Source organism: Branchiostoma floridae, chromosome 14 (genome assembly GCF_000003815.2).
Source record: "Branchiostoma floridae strain S238N-H82 chromosome 14, Bfl_VNyyK, whole genome shotgun sequence".
In the NCBI taxonomy this organism is placed as follows: Eukaryota; Metazoa; Chordata; class Leptocardii; order Amphioxiformes; family Branchiostomatidae; genus Branchiostoma; species Branchiostoma floridae.
In genome coordinates, this window is record NC_049992.1 from 12,240,335 (window position 1) to 12,257,704 (window position 17,370).

General features: G+C 40.5%; 2 protein-coding genes and 1 long non-coding RNA gene across 3 annotated transcripts in view; 2 read left to right on the forward strand and 1 right to left on the reverse strand.

Annotated features, from left to right (window-relative positions):
- The window catches only part of LOC118430356 (45 kDa calcium-binding protein-like), a 6,988-nt gene extending 2,727 nt beyond the window's left edge, over positions 1–4,261 (forward strand). Inside the window, exons 3-6 of the mRNA XM_035841198.1 lie at positions 523–636; positions 990–1,148; positions 1,908–2,080; positions 2,446–4,261. Coding sequence (XP_035697091.1) covers positions 523–636; positions 990–1,148; positions 1,908–2,080; positions 2,446–2,622 — 623 coding nt within the window. The 3' untranslated portion in view covers positions 2,623–4,261. The remainder of the gene's footprint in view (positions 1–522; positions 637–989; positions 1,149–1,907; positions 2,081–2,445) is intronic.
- A 444-nt stretch (positions 4,262–4,705) lies between these two features.
- LOC118430320 (nose resistant to fluoxetine protein 6-like) lies at positions 4,706–12,800 on the reverse strand. Its single transcript, XM_035841092.1, has 16 exons — positions 12,475–12,800; positions 11,462–11,625; positions 11,229–11,319; positions 10,902–11,004; positions 10,395–10,498; positions 9,726–9,896; positions 9,160–9,253; positions 8,739–8,840; positions 8,294–8,462; positions 7,964–8,043; positions 7,676–7,762; positions 7,279–7,417; positions 6,628–6,811; positions 6,167–6,309; positions 5,859–6,051; positions 4,706–5,748 (listed from the first exon to the last, which is right to left on the reverse strand). Exons 1-16 carry the CDS (start codon positions 12,728–12,730, stop codon positions 5,645–5,647), a joined length of 2,184 nt encoding a protein of 727 aa, XP_035696985.1. The 5' UTR covers positions 12,731–12,800; the 3' UTR covers positions 4,706–5,644.
- Positions 12,801–16,321: 3,521 nt separating this feature from the next.
- LOC118430399 lies at positions 16,322–17,259 on the forward strand. The gene is made up of 2 exons (XR_004832847.1): positions 16,322–16,999; positions 17,031–17,259. It is a non-coding gene; the product is annotated as an uncharacterized LOC118430399 (long non-coding RNA).
- Positions 17,260–17,370: the final 111 nt, after the last annotated feature.

Genomic DNA, 17,370 nt, shown 5'->3' on the forward strand with positions numbered 1-17,370 from the left:
TACAAGTATGGGCAAAACTAGTATCCAATGTCATAAAATTCAGACTGCTAGCAGATTTTGCTACTAATACTGTAAATGAAATGTTCGCGGTGGTTTTATGTTCGCGGTTTTTGCGTTGGCCACTTCACCGCGAATTTAAACCACCGCGAAAAGTCCATTTTTCCGCTACCGCAAAATTAAATCCCTGCAAACTTTAATGCATTTACAGTACTTCAAATTTAGTGGCACTGATATGATATCTGAGTTTTATGTTTGCAGTAGGGTTTTAGTCACAGAAACACTGGTTTTGAGTCTGCAGTACCATGCACATAAAAATACAAAGTTTAACATATAACTAACACAAAAAAATTCAAGAATTACAGTGTTTAAATTGACACACAAATCTGTAGTTATTGAAGAGGAATGGTATTAATCAAGGGTGTATGACTCAGTTGTAATATTGTGCCAAAGTTCTTGATAGATTTCTGAGATTTGTTGCAGTACACTGTGTATTTGACTGAACAAACATTTTATCTGACCCAGGTAACCTACACTGGGATGAGTACCGACTACAGTTCCTGGAGAGTCGGGGGTACGACAGGGACAAGATCATGGAGGTCATCCAACAAGACACTGAAATTGAGATGGATGTGGATGGTAGGAGAAATACAGCAACCACTTTGAAAAACGGCATAGTATTTAGTTTTGTGTTTCAATGATGTTATTGAGACTCTAACTAATAAAGCATCTCTGCTTTTGATTGTAATTTGATGAAAATAATTTGAATAGATGTAACATCTGTAACATATGCAGTCTAAACCATTGTCTAGATAGTCTTTAGTATTAAAGTACTTGAAATAGGACAAAGTGTTTGAGACTCATCAAATTGGATATTCACAGCTGATACCAGACTACTACAGAGGCATGCTTCTTTTTATTACAATGTCTGTCATAGCAACTATGCAATAACTGAAGACTGAAACTGGCTCTTTATTTGCACATGGTTTCAGATGAAGAGGATCTGGAGAGGGACCATGACAGGTTCCTCCAGGCAGATGAGGACCCGCGGGATGAGCTGTTGAATGAGAAAGAGTTCTTGGCCTTCCGCCACCCAGAACACAGCAGCAGCATGCTCAGTCTGATGGTTCAGGAGATACTGCATGACTTAGGTAAGGATGGGATAATCTTAAGTTCTCTAAGCTTTACCCTTGTTGCATATTTGTGAGCTAACATGGATTGTGGTCAGAGCTGATAGCAACAATAGACAGGTGTTGCAGGAGACTTATCCAGTTTCAGTACACCTTCTGTTAGTTGATGAATTGTTTCTTAGTTGCTAAAGCATTTATGCCTTTGATACTTGCAAATGTAAACTCTGTATGTTATTTCAAAAATACAGTCAGACCTGGTTGAGCAACCATATGGCAGGCGACCACGTCCAGTCACAAGCCACATATCCCCAGGAATCTTTGAAAAACACCAGACAGGCAACATGAAACCCTGGTTCAATAAAAACAAACAAAAAAACATAAAAAAGTTTTGTCCATTTGTATATGGTTTACCTCACCCAGTCCTGAGTGACCATTTTTCCTCAGACTACAAAATGTAACTTGTTTGGTCCTGTCCTTGTGTGTTACAGATCAGAACAGTGACCAGATCCTGACCCTGCTGGAGTTTGTGTTCATGCTGTAAGGAGAGTTGGTTGAGGAGTCTAAAAAATGTAATTTGGTCCTGTCCATGTGTGTTACAGATCAGAACGGTGACCAGATCCTGACCCTGCTGGAGTTTGTGTAATTTGGTCCTGTCCATGTGTGTTATAGATCAGAACGGTGACCAGATCCTGACCCTGCTGGAGTTTGTGTCCATGCCGTAAGGAGAGTTGGTTGAGGAGACTAAAAAATGTAATTTGGTCCTGTCCATGTGTGTTACAGATCAGAACGGTGACCAGATCCTGACCCTGCTGGAGTTTGTGTCCATGCCGTATGGAGCGAAGGTTGAGGAGGTGGAGGACAGTAAGGACACCTGGGTGGTCGAGCGCAGGCAGGAGTTCAAGGAGGTCATGGACACGGACGGGGACGGCAAGGTCACGCTAACGGAACTAGAGGTCAGAAACAACAGAGTAACTAGTTGTTATAACTTGTATCTTTGGACTCTCATTTGATGTCTATTTTTTTCCTTTTAGATTTCTTCACTGTTCATCTCAATCAGGAAAAACCTCTACTTAAAAAACCAAAATTACTGAAGAAGCCACAAAGCAAATCATGTTTGCATGTTGGCACGAATAAAGCTCCAAATGGGGAATATGTTGTTAACGGTTCCAGCATCTTTTCTGAAGATGTGGCATAAGTGTGTGGGGTTGACTTGAGTTTGTCCTTTCCCACGTACTCTAGACTAGAGTACGTGGGAAAGGACAACCTCAAACCAACTGCACGTACTTATAACTGACACTAACTTGCACTATTTCCACAGGCCTACATGGATCCCCGCAGTGACCAGCAGGCACTGAACGAGGCACGCCAGATGATCAGGGTCGCTGACGCCAACAGCGACGGAAAACTTTCGCTGGCCGAAATCCTGGACAACTGTCAGTTTTTCATCGGGAGCAAGATGGCAAACTATGCAAAAGTTGTGCACGAAGAGTTCTGATAGGAAACCTTCACTGCAAAGAGATATCTAAAAACAAAACAAAAAGTTTATGTCAATTCACTCCCATCAGATTATGTTGAAAGAAGAGCACACTGGCTGCATTGTGAAACCAAAAGTAGCAAAACAGAGCTGTACGTATTGAGATAGGTACTGCATGATAGGTGCTCTATTGGTGAAATTTGCAATAAATACGATGGTCACAGAATGACCAACCAGAGTCAAAAAAGAGGGTTTGTGCTAAAATAGAGTAAGAGTCATGGCCACAACTTAAACATAGAGTTAAACCTTATGTGTGAGATAAAGGAAGGAGACGCCTTCTACACAGCCCACCAAAGAGCAAACAACATTTCACAGGTTTGTGGCAACTCGGCATGGTAACAATTCATTTGACAAGACACAATCACTGTAAATTCTTTTGAAGTTGAGGCACTTAGATTTTTGGCGTGGTGAAATTCCGGAGTTTGCAGTATCTTTTGACTTTGTAGTTGAAGCAATAGTAGTGACTTAAGAAAAACAGACCCTTTTGTTCGGTGTGATGTCTATACAGTGAGAGGTCCCTATATACATTGTACATGACTATAGCGGCAAATATTTCGACCACAGCACTAGCATAAGACCAAAATATATAGCCATAGAGGATAATTTATAACAGCAATGTTGGCTGTAGGTTTACATGGTGTTTGTTTATATTTTATAAAGACTTGTTTATGGCTCTTCTCCACAAAGTTTCCCAACTTGGTTTACATCATGTGTGTTATAATGTTCTTCACTACCAAACTTCACTACCATACATGTTTCAAACTGTTTTTTGAAAGATTATCTTTGCACATAATTTCCTTGGAATTAATCAAGACTCTGGGGCACAAAAAGATGGATTGTGTATGTTGGGCTTCAGATTTTCTTATTGTGTTCTCATGCAGATTATTTCCACTCATTCATCTTGTCAAAATATTATGTCTGTACTATGTCACCCCTTCCTAATCTTTTCCCATCGGAGAATTTGTTGTGAAGGGATGGATCAGGTATTCTCTGGCCATGCCAACACAGCACTTAGGATAAAGGGCAGGAGATTGTACATAAGATTTCTTTCTTTCTTCTTGATGTAATTATTGAATTTACATTTTTTTATATGCGAATTGTGCAATCATGTATATAAAAGAGTCTGCTTGGGCTTTTTTAGGTGGCATTAAGGGAGAGTTAATAGCAAAAGTCTTGCCATAGTTAACCTTTCAGTAGATGAAATCAGTGTTTGTCCTGCAAGTTTATATGTTCTCAACCATAACAGCACATTTCTTGGACTTGCTTTGTTCTACAGAAGAGAAAGGTTTGGCATTACCCAACCTCAAAAGTGGAACTGATCACAAAAACGTATGACAGAAATGTCAATGAGTATAAGCCTTATGAAATGTAGTTATTATGTAACTCTGTTCCTTCTGATGTTGTACAGATGCATGGGACTGGCATGTTAATATCCTTGCAAATGCATCATGTAACTGCTATCTTATATGTAACTATTTTGAACTCTAACCATGATGGTAGTAGCTTGGTTTGTTTTTTGGGTGTAAAAAGATATGCACCTAAGAAAAGCACTTATATATGGGAAGGTAATGAAATGTTTCCACTATATGTTCAGAATAAATAGTACAAGAAGTGCTTTGATTGTGAAACCTGTTCACATATCTGTAACACATCATTATGCTCATCATAGTTGCACATCATATGTTGTATCAAAATTATGAAATCATATATCTACATAGAGTGTTTGTATGAAAGGACTATATTGGGGGTAGAAACTTGTAAACTTTGCTAGTGATAATGGGGTTTTGAGATTTATGAATAAAAGAAGGCTGTGATGGCTTTTCGTTTAACCAGTGGTTGATGTGTTTTTTTACTGAAACATTTTTGTTGTTTCTGTGTTTATATTTAGAACTTATATACTTAAAAAACTGCCAATCCCTTGATTGCTGTTGCCATATTAATGTAGGACATCCCTCAACATTTCCAGTTCGGATATTTGTGTTTGTAATCAAAGATGTACCATATTCACATGTTGTACATGCCGATTATAGAGATGCTACACAGAAAAAAGCAAATGCACTTTATTTTCTGATAAATCACTGGTAAAGTCTCTATAGTAGGAATACGCAATTAATTATCTGTAATGAGAGACATGGGCACAAATTGAAATATTTGCACAAAGGCCTATTAATAGTACCAAGGTGATACAGTAAGAATCTTGTACCATTTTGTCATTTCACTCTCATGTTTCGTACATGTATACATATACAATATACTGAAAATACAATTACAAGTACCAATTGAAAGTAGATTAAAAATAGGCAAAGATCATACTTCAATATAACCGGTTTTCATATATGCCTGGTACACCTCTATGATTAGTTTTAAAAAAAAATTTTATCAAACAGTAGCAATAGATAATAGTATGTAAAATACGAAAACTTAATTGCAAAATTTAATTTTTCATTTGAATCAGGAAGCTGACTCATATGCACACATACAAACAAAAAAATACATCATACAGGTTGGTAGCACATAGGATATTGGAGTTTTCTCTTGCACATCCACTTATGTCTCTCATCTGCTTGTATTTCGATGCCTGTCAGACATCTTCCTCAGAGCTAATCTGACTGGAGTGCTGAATCTCGCTGCTATATGAATATATGTACCCGATGTAGGTGGCGCTTTTGCGACAAGAACACAATGCCAAAAGTTGCTAAGGAGGTGATCAAGGAGGCTGTCTGACTAAGAAAGCCAGCGATGAGCTTTGAAGAGGGTCTACAAACTTAGCCAAGTCTGGGATTGTGCTCTCGTCGTACAAGCGCCACCTGATGTTCGTCCATTGGAAGTCGATGAGGACCTTGACTTCAGTTCAGTTCAGTCGCCCTTGTGGGTCCGGGCTATATATGCTTACGTTTCGATGCCTATAAGACGATAGCAACGTAAGCAGGCGAGAGAAATTACTAAATGAAAACTCCAATATCCTTAAAGCCTGATCATGATTCTAAACTTTATTGTCGAATTGCTCCTTGTTCTTGGGGACAGCTCCAGCCAACTGTTCGTTACCCTCTCCATTGACCAGTTTGTCAGGAAAACTGCCAGCTTGTTCTGAAAAAAAGGGCAAGACGCGGATTCAGGCAAACAGGATTCACTGCGATTGGGAAAATAATAGCAGCAAAGTGGGGTTATAGAGAACGGAATTGCATCTATTTTCATACCGGGAAGCTGCAGTTCCAGAGCTTGGTTGTCATGTCCCTCGTTGGCCACGTTGTTTGATGCCTTGGAGCTCTCCCTGCCTCTGCGCTGGGGGAAGATCAGCTTCTCAAGCCCGAAGAACGGGAACTCCACCATGATGGAGGCAACGAAGCCGCACAGGAAGGCCATGAAGGAGTACGCAATGAAGTAGAACCACTGAAGAATAAAAACGGAAGTAGACGCCAATTTAAATGTCAGCTATATGTCGTGCCAAAGGATATCTAATGTTAAATTATCTTTGGCTTTAAGGTTATGAGTTATGACATCTCACCCAGTTAGTAGCCGAGTAGAACAGTGGTGTCTTGAGGGACATGGTGTAGACATGCATGACGATGGGGTGCACGAGGTACGCAGTGTAAGTCAGGCGACTCAACGGCACCCACCCGCTCCAGGACAGGAACTCCGTGATGATACCTAACGACGTCGACGGTGCGGGATGGATTCTTTAATCACACACAAGTACAATTTTCTTTTGTTAAACATTGGGCGCGAATAGTATATAAATCTTATATAAACTGGTACATTTTACGATTGCCCATGAGTGTGCATCATATACTAATAAATGCATGTACATGTACATGTACAGAACCTGCTGCCATGGCTAAAAGTAACTTAACTTAGCTACAGAGAGAGAATGCCAGAGAGCAAAGATTTCACATTATTGCAACTAATTTGTAGGTATGTGAAGCTGTACAGGTTTAAGTAAAAGGTACGATGTTTTGATGTTCGTACCTCCATATCCAACACTACAAGCGAACACGACCCAGGCCACAGCACAGGAAAACATGGTCCTGTCAAACGCCCTCCAGGCTGCAGAGTCATAGACGGCGTACGGGCGTCCCCCGATATACTCAGGGGCAGCAACAAACAGAACGGCAACGGCTGCTGCGCCGAACCATCCCGCCAGCATCAGCGCCTACACGCAGGGAGGTGTTAAGCAGCTTATAACCTGTGTCAGACGCTTTCGATATTCACATGTAATCAATGACAGTCAGTCTCTTTTTGCAATTGATCATGTCTTACTGTTGATATCCACAATGACTTTTTTCTTCAGCTTATTCTCTCTCTAATGAAAATTACTCTCCAATACGTGTATGAGGTGCAGGTGAATTGCTACAGTAGCTTAGCAGGCTCTAAGACTCTTTTTTTTTCTGATTGTATAGGAGTCCCATTTCACTCGGTTTCTATTGCACTCGGATTGTATTTGCCAACTGCGATCCTAGTGCAATAGTTCAGTGGAAGTGATATTCCATCAGAAAAAAGACAGACTCTGTGCCTGCTAAGAAGGCTACAGCTAGAGTTCCTCTCATTTTTTGTAGTGCATTCTTTACTATGACTATTTTTCAACAGATCAGATCTAAAGACACATTTCTCATTGCGTACCTTAGTGCGAAGTGTGTTGGGTACTTTGCGGTCGGTCTTGAAGAGGATGTACCCCAGCAGTAGTCCCACCATGTATGGTCCCGCACGGGTGAAAGTGTTTGCGTAAACTGCACTGAAATACTGCTCGCCTCCCACCTGACTGACGAGGAACACAAGGGAAGATTATTTCAATCCAACTCGTCTATGAGATGGATCTATTTTGATACTTCGTGTCCATCTGAAGAAAAAAAGAAGTACTGAGCTTGTCGTTTACAAATGTGATATCATTGTACCTATTTGACCTATCTCTCGTGATCTTTGCACCCAATGCTTCATGTGTCCGATACTCTCATGTAGGTAACTCTTAAACCCAAATCGAAGTAGATACAGCCGAGGACACGCTGACAAGTGTACTTACTTGACAAGGAAATGGTATATGAGGCCGGTGGCCATCATGCTGCCAGTGAGCAAAATCATGATAAAGGATAAACCCAGTTTCGGAAACCTGAAAAGTAGGAAGAAACAATATATCATAAGACAATGACGTTCTACATGGTTCGGTGCAGACCAGAAAAACAAAGCTCGTTAATGTTATTAATATTGCGTGTACTGTCGGTTACATATCATTTGTCCGGAAACATGGTCTTTATACGTTGCTAGTTATTGCTCAGACATACAGAGAACAGATACGTCAAGAGGTACGCACTTGTAGAGCAGAACCAGTAGGCCCGGAGCTATGACGTACAGCTGCATGTCCACACCAAGGTACCACGCCCAGCCGAAACACTGTGGGTGAGAAATTATGTACATTGAGACTTAATGCATGGAATTCATGGGTCTGGTATTATTGGTTGTATGCGTGGAGACATGGCTAGGTCATCGTTTGGGTAAGAGTAATGTAGAACAATACTATAGGAAATACTAGCCTCTATTGCTGATAATATTGTATGAACTTAACGTGCCAATAATGGATCACGTTTTACAGCATAATTTCTAGTGCTTTTCTTTCAGCAATGTTATTTCATATGATACATACATCACCAAACCAGTTGTTGATGTATAACAGGTTTGTCCACATCCACGACTGGCAGCCTCGCATGTTGCTCATGGCGATGTTGGAAGGACTAGCCCAGACGGGTCCCGTCCCCATGTAGAGCGTCAGGCAGACAAATATCATGATGAGGAAGGCGTACACAGGAGTCAGCCTAGAATACAAGTACACAGTCAATGTACGGGTATTGCTACAGCTAGTTAGCCAACATAATGGTTATGGACAAAATCTGTTGGATATTGAACGTACGTAGATTTTCATTATGCTTGCATGTCTTATACAAAACATCAACATAGTATCATCATCATCGTTCGGCATAGTATATCCACGGCCTAAATCAAACATTAATCAAAGCCAAGAACGAGAAACGAAGTATACTCCATGCATCAATTTGTAATAACTACACAAAAAATTTGGAGAAGATCCCAACCTCCAGTAACGGTGCAGGTAGTGAAGAAGCAGGTCCTTCCCAGTAAAGGAGCCGCCATTCTTCTTCAGCTGCTTCATGAACAGGTAGGACACCAGCAGCGCACTGTGTAGGGACATGACGAACATGTTAGAAATGTTGTAAGCATGTTAGAATACAAAATCATTTGATGGTCTTTGAGATTCTTTATTCCATGTCACCATTTTTCTCTATAAGGTTGCCCGTTGTAATCCACAATAACACAAGATATCAACTACAAACTACTACGAGTTACCAAGTTAGCAATTCTAATCTTCGTTTTCCTTTGACCAAATTGATAATACTGTATCATGTTCGGAACCAAACAAGAGACATACTGAATTACATGTGTTTGGAGCGGGGATGAAATAAACATTTGATGTTTGTCATGTAAAAGCGATTTTACCTAAGTAGGAGGAATGTGTCCACGGACAAGTCCATGCTTCCGCGTATGAAATACCACCACTGTGAGTACCATTCATTCTTCTCTCGTCTGTTCGCTGTGGAAAGACATGATTAACAGACTGAAAGTTTTCATCAGATGTCAAAAGATGTAACACTAACTTAGGAACTAGTTTGCAGTAAGTCAGTAGTGATTGCAACGTAGTTGGGAGTCACATTTGGCTCCCAATCACGGCTCGGCCACTGCTGACTTTACTCACAACCCACCACCACCAGTCAACCAGTCTCCAACATATTCCAGACTTCTCGTCATCGTCTCATGCTGGATATGAATGTCTCATGACATTTGAAACATTCGGCTGGCGCAGTCAAATAGTAGCCGGCCGCACCGACAAACTGCCAACCACAGCCGACCTTGCCCAACCATGGGCCAACACCCAATCCGATGATGGTTGGAGGAAGGTTGGAAGTGGCCAGTAAGTAGCCTATGATCGCTTATGTGTAACGCGGCTTTATGTCACTCACCTTCGAACCGGTAAATGAAATAAAATATAATACAAAACATCTTACTTGTCAATGTGTTATCGGCAAAGAAGTCTGTGTGTCCATAGATGATCCACAAAGTGCTGATGACCCGGATGCCGTGAAGCGCCGGAAGTTGCCCTGGAGGCTGGTATGTGTTGAACACCTTCTTGGTGTTGGAGTACACAGAGAAGGACAGAAATACCCGACCAGTCTTACCTGGAGCAAAGCACGAAATTACATGAGTATAATAGTAGCTTAGAATACATAATATTTACATGTATGTGGCTCTTTCTGGATTCCTAATGCAATAAAGCAAGCTATGGAATAGACGGTGTAAGTGTAGGATAGTGCCACAGTTTTAGGGATGAATCATGCAATCATGCCACGCCTTTGTACAACTTGCCAGAGTAAACTTTATGTTTGTTGACGTCTACAGTATACCTGTCTTCCCTTTTTCGTTATCGGTATGATAAATGACGTTTTGCTTCCCAAAATTATGTTTTCATGGGGTTTAAACTAGTTTGTTAGTTTAGGGACACATTTACGCAATTACACAATGGGTCTTGCAAAAATATAGCGGTACAAAATTAAGTAAAAGAATTAAAGTATTGAGATGATGTATTTCTTTGTCGTTTTTCCCAACAAGTAATCCGATCTATCAGATAGACAAACCACCAAAATGAATTCAACAAGGACTATGATAATTACACTTACTGCTGACTATAGATTTCATCTTCTCCTCCGTGTAAGATACGTTTATGATGAACTCGTACAGCGTACCGATGAGCAACATCAGCAGGATGATGGCGATGACGCATCTGAAACGATATACACCACATTTTAAAGTACCTCTTACGATAGAAATGATAGAAAACTGTAAATAACCCTATTTTATGCTGTTGGTAAATTTTAGAGTCCACACCTTTCTAACTTTTTAACGCCAGACGTACGATTTGACATCCTTTACAGACTAACAGTTGCCACTGTGACAATAGTTTTTCTGAATCTCTGCCTGATATGAGGTAACTATGCATAAGCTTGACGTTTGAATCCTAAATGTTGTCAGCTTTTTCCAGATACACTAAGTTCTGTCACAAAAATCCATTCTATATATGTCGCCATGTATCTCACTCCATTATACCATTACACAAGTGACATGAGACGACGCGGCAGTTTTGCTGATAGGAATGAGGAATATCTATGTGAGATTATATATCTTACATTGCAACAATGGCCCCAGTATCAAAGCTGGAGTACTCTTCTTCCCGCTGACAGAAAAGACCTGCCACAGTCCAGCTGGGCATTGACTTTATACCAAGGAGACCTAAGAGGGAACAAAACAATGTTTAAAGCCAATAAGGTTCAATTTCTGTACAGTCTGCTATCTGCTATTTTGTATGTTATATCCGCCCCTTTTCTATACATGTAATATCCGCTTTTGCTTATTACAAATGAGAGCATGGAAGCGGTGCAACGGGGAACTAGGATATAAAAAAATAGACCTTAGGGGGTTCGGAGCGAGGGGTACACTAAATACAAAACTCATACCTGTGGTTGCAAGGAGTCCAACTTCAGAATCACTGCACGTGTTGGGTACACAGAGTCCCTGTGCGAAAACGGTATTACCACCTGCCAATTCCTATATAAAAGAACAACAACAGCGTGAATATACGTACGAAGAACATAACTGATCATCTACGTGTACACCAAAAACACAAACTCCATTGCATCTTTACTTCGAACAATTGTCCGTAGAGTGAAGTGCTAATTTCATGTTATACCGGTGGTATTCCTTCCCAGACGACAATACAGTACATGGGCTTCATGTCGGCCGGCATGTCTTCAGCGTATTTGACGCGGTCCCTGCAGCCTTTGAAGCTGCCGAAGTCGTTCCACTGTCCCTCAAACAGACCTGACGGGTGGAACTTGCCACTGCTGTCCAGCACTGGGAGAATGGACAACACAATTAGCAGGTTTGTTTCGCAAGGATCTAAAGTTAAGTGCACAAGAGATATCCATATTTCAACATCGATTGATAAATGATTGCTGTCTTTTTTATACTTGGGCACATGCCCACGATGAAAACATTTTTCTACATTTTGGGATCCTCAGAAATGATGCTAATGGCAATAAAGGTACAGGCATGTGTTTTTGGTAATAACTGTAGCGTACACACTTGTCTGATACTATTTTGAACTGCACATTGAATGGATGTGGAAATAATTTCATCCCAAAATCATCCAGTTTCTCGTATGTCTTGTTTAATTGTAGCCTTTAATTATGCAAATAAAAACATAAAAGATGTGTTCCTATCACTTCTAATCGATGTCACAGTAAACATGATTGACGCCGTATGGAAAATATTTGACAACGAAAACAGACCAAAATCAATACTCGTGAATAAGTACAGTGGTCTCTTCGATTGAACCAATTCCATGGACAGCTTGATGGAAACATCACGACCCTTGCCGCTGGGTAAATGTATAACGGGCCCCACTCATTTGAAAAGTTTGTTGAGTTTCAAGGACAGCTGGTGTAACGTTATAAGTTATTTTTCAGTGAGCCCTAGCTTGTCAGAATCTGCCATCATGGTTCGTCCTTAAAGTACTAAGGATATTCTAATATCCAAGTTTTAAAAAGCTTGTGTGATTTCCCATGCGTCAATGTTCTTTATTTGATAGCGCAGGTGTTGCAGGTAAGGCTGTATTTACACGCTATGTGCAATGAATGGAGACCCTTCACATGCCATGGTTGTTTTCGAAGATCTGGAGTGTAAACATAGCGCTTGACTTACTGGTGATCGCGTACTCCTTGGCAGCTGTCATGTCGGTATTAAGTTGTGCACTTTGACTGTAACAAGGCTCTTGCACTTCTCCAGTGACGTGCCGCAGGTATAAGGTGTAATTCCAGTCGATCGGCTTCTGTTCAGCCAGTCGGATGTAGAATCCCAATGTCTCGTAGAAGCTGGCAGAGAAGTCCTGCCCGGCTACAGGCACTGAGCAGCATGCTAGAGACAGCAGCGCGACGAGAACCCACACTTTTGTCACCATCTTGTGCGCCGGGTGACCCCTCTCTGGGGTTGCTTTGCCCCTAGCTTTGAGATGAGGTGATGACTAATCTGGTGACTTATTGACCTCTCCATGTTGACGTACAGTAACACATACATGCCTGTCACGTGACTGCTTAGCCCGGTAGAACGTTGACTTTACGCAGTCCTTTACACGTAGGCGTCGCCATGACTACCGCATGGAAGGCTAAACATTGTTTTACATGCCTTTATTTCTGTCAACAACACGGCTCGAAAGTATATCATTATGTTTTATAACGGTTTACATTTTTTATATTTCAGCCATACATAGTATGGTGAAATATATTGTATTCGTAATGTTTCTTTCTTTCTTTCTTCTTTCTCCTGTCAAATCTTCAAAGTGATTCATCTCCGCCGTTCCTGGACCGAATGACCTGAAATTTGGCACAGGGGTAGAATGACCGAATACCTTGATGCTTTTTTCTCAGTTTTGTCATATCTGCCTCTAAAATGATTTTATTGAGGTTTAAAGGTCATGTTTTGACCAAAATAAAATATATTGTCCCCCTGTACCCTGGTCTTACAATGGAATGGCCTGAAATTTGGTGTAGATAGGCATTAGATAGTTGGTAAAATGATCCAAGTAAAAGTTTTGACATAAACTACTTTAAAATAATTAATTTTGGCACTTTTCTGAGGGGTAATTTGTTTTCTTTTAGCCTCCTGGCGTGACCTTCCGTGACCCCGCACGGAGTCCACACCTGTGCGCGAAGAGCGAAGGCTAATTAATATTCATAAGCTGGGCCCCACGATTCCGTATGTGTTCCCGCCAGAATTTTTTTCGGGGGCCGCCGAAGAACGCCGAAGGCCCCGGCCCGGCAGGGTCCAGGGGCAGAGCCCCGTTGGGGGTCCCAGGGGGGCGAAGCCCACCTGAAACTCTTGCACTTTAGGCTATTCAGAAGGCTTATTGTATCAGTTTTTAGGGGCATTTCTGTAAGAATCACAGCAGTCACTTAACTTCTCTTCGGGAGTTTAGCGTAACAGTATTTCAGGTCAAACCGTCAAAGGCAACTAAAAACAAACTTTAACGTTAATGACTTCAACAGTACTTATAACTTTTGTCCCGTTTGCCATCCGAAGTTTAAGCGCTATCGATGGTATTTTCGCTGCACTGTTAGCTCCGTACGTTTTTAGAAGGTTCCGTTTATCACGTAACTGCTGTTGTTTCAGAAATCTCACGGACTTATGCTTACAAACACGTAAATTTCTAACTTGTGTTTCTTCTTCTTCTTTCTTTCTCCTGTCAAATCTTCAAAGCGATTCATCTCCGTCGGTCTTGGACCGAATTAATGACTTGAAATTTGGCGAAAGGGTAGAGTGGACCAATACCCACGTGCTCTTTTTTCATTTTTATATTTCAGCCATACCATATATGGTATGGTGAAATATATTGTATTCGTAATGTTTCTTTCTTTCTTTCTCCTGTCAAATCTTCAAATCGAATCATCTCCGTCGTTCCGGGACCGAATGACCTGAAATTTGGCACAAGAGTAGAGTGGGTCAATACCGAGGTGGTTTTTTCTCATTTTTTTCATATCTGCCTCTAAAATGATTTTATTGAAGTTTAAAGGTCACGTTTTGACCACAACGGTATATTTTGACCCCCTGTACCATTGAATTACAGTGGAATGACCTTAAATTTGGTGTAGATAGGCATTAGATAGTTGGTAAAATGATCCAAGTAAAATTTTTGGCATGAACCAATTTCAAATTATTAATTTCTGCACTTTTCTGAGGGGAAATTGGTTTTCTTTCGGCCTTCTCCCGTGAACTCCCGTGACCCCAGAGCCCACAGGTGCCAGGTGCCAGCGGTCTGGGGAGAGCGAGAGTTAATTACTTTATGGACGCCAGCCAATCAGCGACGAGAAAGGCGAATGCTAGTTAATATTCATAAGCGGGGCCTTGCAATCCCGTTTATACACAAACAGATGCATATTACAGCCTTACAGTGGCCATATGTTACCCTGTGCCCGGTTTGAAATTGTAGTTTGTGAGGATTTGGAGTTCAGACAGGGTCATTTGAGCGGTAGCGGACGGTACGAGTGCATTGAACGTCAGAATACAAGTCTGTGTCGATGAATTTACCAACATTCCGCATGGCACTATCAATCATTTTTGGCAGATTTGACTTTGGGGGTTAGTTGAGACAATCGAGAAAATGTTACTTGGCAGAAAACGCGGGAAAATTGGACAGTTTGCGTTTAGTTTTGATACGTAAGTTTGACAGTGGCGAGAATGCATGTATTTTTTTCCCAAACAAATGTAGGTACTTCTAACGTTAGTGTTGTTGTTGTTCTTTTTTGACGTAAACTTTGTACATTCAAATTGTAAGTAACTTTAAACTGCCAGAGTTTGAGCCCAATAAAACACCCTTAGTACCAGAGTATCACCACTGACCTCCGAAAAGAAACCCCCGAACAAGGTAGAAACTCCTATCCTCCAGGTCTCGCACGCTACGAGCAGGAAATTACAACACTCAGACAAGATTACGTCCGATGGCTGATTGCATACAAAGTAAAACAATTTAACAGTGGTATGCAGGGCATATACTTAACAAAGAATTCGAAGGAAAATGAAATATATAGATAAAGCCAAATCAAGTTAACTTGTTGGTCCTGGGATTTTTCAGAAAAGAAATGAAGCGACAGGGTGGTAAAATTCTTGTAAAAATTCGAGACGTCTCCGTTTATGTAATGGCTCATACAAAACAAGAAGATTGAAGTTTTTAGCTTGAAAAAAACAACAACAACAACACACTCCTACTACACAACACCTGCACCTGCTTGACAATTATTGTTGTTTATTTATTGTTCATTAAGAAACCTTTTAGCCCTTACGGGCTAATCTTCCAAGGTTCAATCAACATGAATCAACATGACAATCAACATGAATACATACATTTTAAAAATACAACAATCACAAAGTATTTACAATAGAGCACAGTGTCTAGAGGTCAAAGGTCTAGATGACAATGTTTGAGATGGCTTGTTTAAAACTGGACAATGTACACAGTGCCTTAATGTCATATGGCAATGAGTTCCAGAGCATAATTGCTCGGTACAAGAAGGTACGTTTTCCACTGTTTGTTTTAGGTTTAGGTAGTCTGAAGTTGTTAGATACAGAAAATCTAGTATTATACATGTGGGATGAATTAACGTATGCCCTACTCTCGGAAAAATAGGAGCTGCCGCAATTCTAAAAGCCAATCAGTTATGCATAGGCGCTCCTGTGGAAGATTATATTCTTCCATGTGGGCCCGGTTCATATTGGGCAAGCTCTGTTTTGACCTGGAATCAATTCACAATATTAGTTCTCTTTTGGGGATAACTTACAGTTTAAATATTGCACTTTTGCGCAGGGGTGACTTGGAACAGTCCAATGTTGCGTGGGAATGGGTATGGCTGAAATATGCTGTATTTGCACCCAAGCAAATGTCGGCCTCTCTAGTTAATATATAAATCGGTTACAGAATGAAATGGGGGGGAGGGGGGGAGCTAGAAAAGTATACACCATATTGGGAGGTTAGTGTCGTTTAAGGTCTTTTGATATACTTCAAGAAAAAATGATGACCAAATTTCAATCCTACCCTGATTGATTCATCAGGTGTAAATGTTTTGAAATGACAAGTCCACTGTTACAGTTTACTCTGTTTATGTTAAAAACTTTTTCTCTCCCACAAAATTTGCGATTTTAACAAGATGCAGAAATATGATATATGGTCATGACAATACGTTCTTGTTTGCATGCAGCAGAAAACTGCATGTGATAGCTCAAGTCATACGATTGCAAATATATAATAATTTGTATCTTTTATTTTGTCACTGATCAAAATGCTCTATATATACAGGACCACTGTATTGATGTATATGGAAACTGTACATTGAAACTTCCCTTCTACTATCCAGTACCTATGTGTATGCAAACAGTCTATTGTCGTCTTTTGAAAAGGCCAGAGAGTGAGTAGAACGCCTTTTAGTATACCTTAAGTAGAACTGTACAACATCATTGATTTCTGTCACGATGTACATACATTATTCTCCATTCGCACACTTTTGATAAAAACTCTGCAAAATACATCCGACGGAAACTATATGTATAAGTGTCAACCTCTACATTAAATGGCAATTATCATATAGCCAACGTTGACCAATCAGCAGGACTAATTTCATATGGCTAAGACTCCGTAACATCTTATAAGTGATACAAGGTGTGGAAAATGAATCTCAGCCGGGTATCTAATGACATTGACCAATCAGGATGAGGTGTCTAATGACATTGACCAATCAGAATGATGAGTATCTTTTTGAAGGAACAAATGTAATTGATAAAAAATTGTACAGCTTTATTTACATGTACAGTGTCACATGAATTTGTATTTCTTATATTTATCAATTTCTATAGGCTATATGATAATAACGTGAATCACCCGCCCGTTTCTCGATGTATGTGGTGCCATAAGTCTTCTATTCAGCGGTCATACCTCGGGCAGGTGATTAACCCATTATTGATCATCGCAAACACTGCAAAGTGCAACAATATCTATACCTTAATGTCTAAAGGCCGATGGAAAATACTTGCAGCCCAATGTGCCTTTCGGCACGG